Source organism: Antedon mediterranea, chromosome 11, assembly GCF_964355755.1.
Source record: "Antedon mediterranea chromosome 11, ecAntMedi1.1, whole genome shotgun sequence".
Classification (NCBI taxonomy): domain Eukaryota; kingdom Metazoa; phylum Echinodermata; class Crinoidea; order Comatulida; family Antedonidae; genus Antedon; species Antedon mediterranea.
Window position 1 is genome coordinate 5,650,586 of NC_092680.1, and position 3,762 is coordinate 5,654,347.

Genomic DNA, 3,762 nt, shown 5'->3' on the forward strand with positions numbered 1-3,762 from the left:
AATTAATTTGAAACGATAAAGATGAGGAAATCTGTGAGAATGAGAAAAAGTCGCCCCAACCGAGACTCGAACTCGGACCGTCTGCTTGATATGCAGTTGCCCTAACCATTAGACCACTGGGGCTTTCATGGTATTGTTCAAACTCGATTGGATAGCGACTCTTTAACATTCTCGGCGTGGTACGGCGGAACAGCACTAGTCCTCAGTTGTACACACGCGCACCAGAGATCAAATTGATACGCCCTCATCTTACAGTATTTTTATTCACGAGGCGGGATCTCCGAAGAGATACTTTTATATATAAACACAGTAGGCAAAGAACATTAATTCTAAACCGCCCGGTGATATACTGAAATTTAATTAATTAATTTGAAACGATAAAGATGAGGAAATCTGTGAGAATGAAAAAAAGTCGTCCCAACCGAGACTCGAACTCGGACCGTCTGCTTGATATGCAGTTGCCCTAACCATTAGACCACTGGGGCTTTCATGGTATTGTTCAAACTCGATTGGATAGCGACTCCTTAACATTCTCGGCGTGGTACGGCGGAACAGCACTAGTCCTCAGTTGTACACACGCGCACCAGAGATCAAATTGATACGCCCTCATCTTTCAGTATTTTTATTCACGAGGCGGGATCTCCGAAGAGATACTTTTATATATAAACACAGTAGGCAAAGAACATTAATTCTTATTAATTTAAGTATTTATATAAACACATCGGGCAAAGAACATTAATTCTAAACCGCCCGGTGATATACTGAAATTTAATTAATTAATTTGTATATATATATATATATATATATATATATATATATATATATATATATATAACCAGTAAATAAAATAATAAGATGACACTGAGAGCGATTTCTATCTATTATAATAATCTACCTTACATCCTCACCATGGCAATATTATTATTTGTAGCGTAATCAATAGGTGTATTTTAGGCCTATTGTTGATGATGCGGGTCAGTGATTCATAGCTAGCAGGATGTGCGCATTGAGTCTTTCAGTAAGGTGGTATAACCATGGACAATATTTAGCAGAAACAAGCAGTATGTGTAAGGTTGATACTGTGCTATAGCTAAGGTAAATATGATAATTAGCGCTTTTAAGAACGTGAGATAGGCTATTCTAGTAATACTGAACAAGCAATTAATTATCTGGGTACCAGTTCTGATTTCATGTCATACAATATGCATATCAGGCATGCCTGTGGATGTTGTCGGAAAAAGACTAAGTTTTTTTTTACAGATTATTACTATAGAGTATGAATACTGTAATTGAAGGATTTTTTTAACACATTGAAGCCTAAAACTCAAGTGATAATAATCCATGCTTTTTTTTAATATAACTAATATTGAAGTAACTAAAGATACGAAATACTGTATTAGTAATACTTTCATACAATAGGACTACAAAGCATAATAAGGGAAGCACCTCTTTACCGACCGACAACTAAGCCCTTGCGTAGATTATAACTCGAGTGTGCCTTATGCATTGTTTCCGATACGATGGGATATTATTATGTGTTTAGGAATGTTGAAATGTTGGGTTACTTATGACAAAAATAAAGTCATTGCAGTTACTATAAAAGAAGTGAACCGCGTTATTTTAAAATTTTTAGCGAAAATAACCATGAAACGGGCAGAGGTCGAAGCGGTTGTAGTTGAAATCTCAGAATCAATTGAGGATTTTAAGTACATGCCAAAACTGATTAAAGCAGTGACTGAATTTGAAGAAGAGGAGGATGTCAGAAGGCGGAACATGCGAGTATTAACAAATGTCATTGACAAAGTACTTTCTGCCGCTAAAAAAAGGTTTGTCATACGACATTTTATTTAAACTGTTTTAGTTATTTGAATAACTAAACAGGCCTAGTAGCATGTAGGCCTAGTTACTAAGTTAAGCTAAGTAACTGACTTCAAGGAATGGTATATATAAGAATATTTAAGAGCGTATTTATTTACTCACACAGAATCCTCCTAATTTGTTATAAGTTATTGGTGGACAAAACTTAAAACATTATAATTTACTTCATTACTTTACTAAAGCGTGTGGTTCCCACTACTAGCGACGCAACGCAAGGACGTAACGCAACGCAAGTGAATTGACCAATCACAAGCGATGGCTTATTCGCTTGTGACTGCTAACTGTCTATAACTTCGCTTGTCATTGGTTAAAACGCTTGCGTTGCGTTTACGTCCTTGCGTTACGTTCTAGTGGGAACCAAGCTTTAAGGGCTTAACAGCAAATAGTTCAGTACGGTACATAAGAATAGACGGATACATTATTTATAGACTTACTACCATATTTAAATGAAATAATGACTAATTTAACATATTTTTCTTTTAAATTGTTGAAATATGTATTTAAATTTGTTTGGATACAGCAAGGGTAAAGAGTCTAAAGCATTCGCCGGACTTGCAGTTGCCATGGCAGAGACGAAGATGTATACGTACTGTAGCAGACTGGAAACTATATTTAAAGACCGGAACATCGTCAATTGGAAAGTAAAGCTATTTCTTTATTTTAAAGGTTCTCCCCCAAAGTCTAGATTAAATTAGGATAAATTACTTATCTTAGAAATTCATGTTTTAATTTGTTGGCAATGGAGAGAGACAGAGTAAGGAATGGTTGCCGCATTCTCACTCTTTCTCCTATTGGTCGTTATGTGGACGCGCTGCCCGGGCTTCATCCAGTAAAAATCGGAATTCCCCGCGCTATGTGCAGCCATTGATAGGGCACTTTATATCATGTGATATACACAGTCGTTCAATCGATGACCGGAATCTCTTTATGTGTTTTATTTTGTTTACCAATTTTAATTGGTCAAAAACTTAAGACCACTTAAAAGTAGTCGTAAGGTTTTTTTTATGAACGAATACTCTCAATAAAATTCCTAATTAGTATTATTATATTATCTATTATTCTTCAGTTTTTCTTCAGTTCTCAGGCCAATATATTTTTAATTTTTTATCTTGTTTATTAAGGACCACTCAACAGAAGCTATACAAATAATAGAGTCATTCATGGAACCAACAATGACTGACCATGAACATGCTAAAGAAAAAAGATATTTTAACATAGAAATGGTCGCAGCATTTGTGTAAGTAGGCCCTACAGTACGCTTAAAGATCTATTTTCCCCCTGAACATTTTTTTTAATATGCCATTTTAATATCACATAATAGTTATTTACATTGAACAAAAATTGAACTGAAAATAAATTATTTATCTTTATTTTTAAAAAAAATAGTCAAATTTACAAAAGCCCGTTCGGGCCACTAGTTAATTATATTTTAAGAGCTGTTACCAGGTGGCCGCCAGATAACTATCTAGCGGACGCCACTTAATTATCTGGCGGAAGCCACTTAATTATCTGTCTGTATTGCATCAACAAGTATGTTTGCTTTGACATACACTATGACGGCAAATACAATGTTGACGCAAATATTGGAACTTAGATTTAACGAAAAAAATATTGGCATGGTAAAAATGCAATTATTCGAGATATATCCTATTTTTTATAATTTACACTTTATATTAGGGCTCGGAAATATTTGGGTAATTTATCCTATTTTATTTATAATTTGGGCTTGGTTATGCTTAGGTAGGACTTGACCTGGGCTATGGGCTTTTGTCACAAGAGAATGTACAGTGTCTGGCGGTCAGATGACGCAATACAGACAGATAATTAATGGCGTCCAGAAGATAATTAAGTGGCGGCCGCACGATAATTAACTGGCGGCCGCCA

The 3,762-nt window shown here is 35.3% G+C and overlaps 1 protein-coding gene across 1 annotated transcript; it reads left to right on the forward strand.

Moving 5' to 3' along the window:
* Nucleotides 1-1,046: 1,046 nt before the first annotated feature.
* LOC140062121 (uncharacterized) lies at nt 1,047-3,120 on the forward strand. The gene is made up of 4 exons (XM_072108178.1): nt 1,047-1,095; nt 1,634-1,826; nt 2,399-2,519; nt 3,000-3,120. Exons 2-4 carry the CDS (start codon nt 1,645-1,647, stop codon nt 3,117-3,119), a joined length of 423 nt encoding a protein of 140 aa, XP_071964279.1. The 5' UTR covers nt 1,047-1,095; nt 1,634-1,644; the 3' UTR covers nt 3,120.
* Nucleotides 3,121-3,762: the final 642 nt, after the last annotated feature.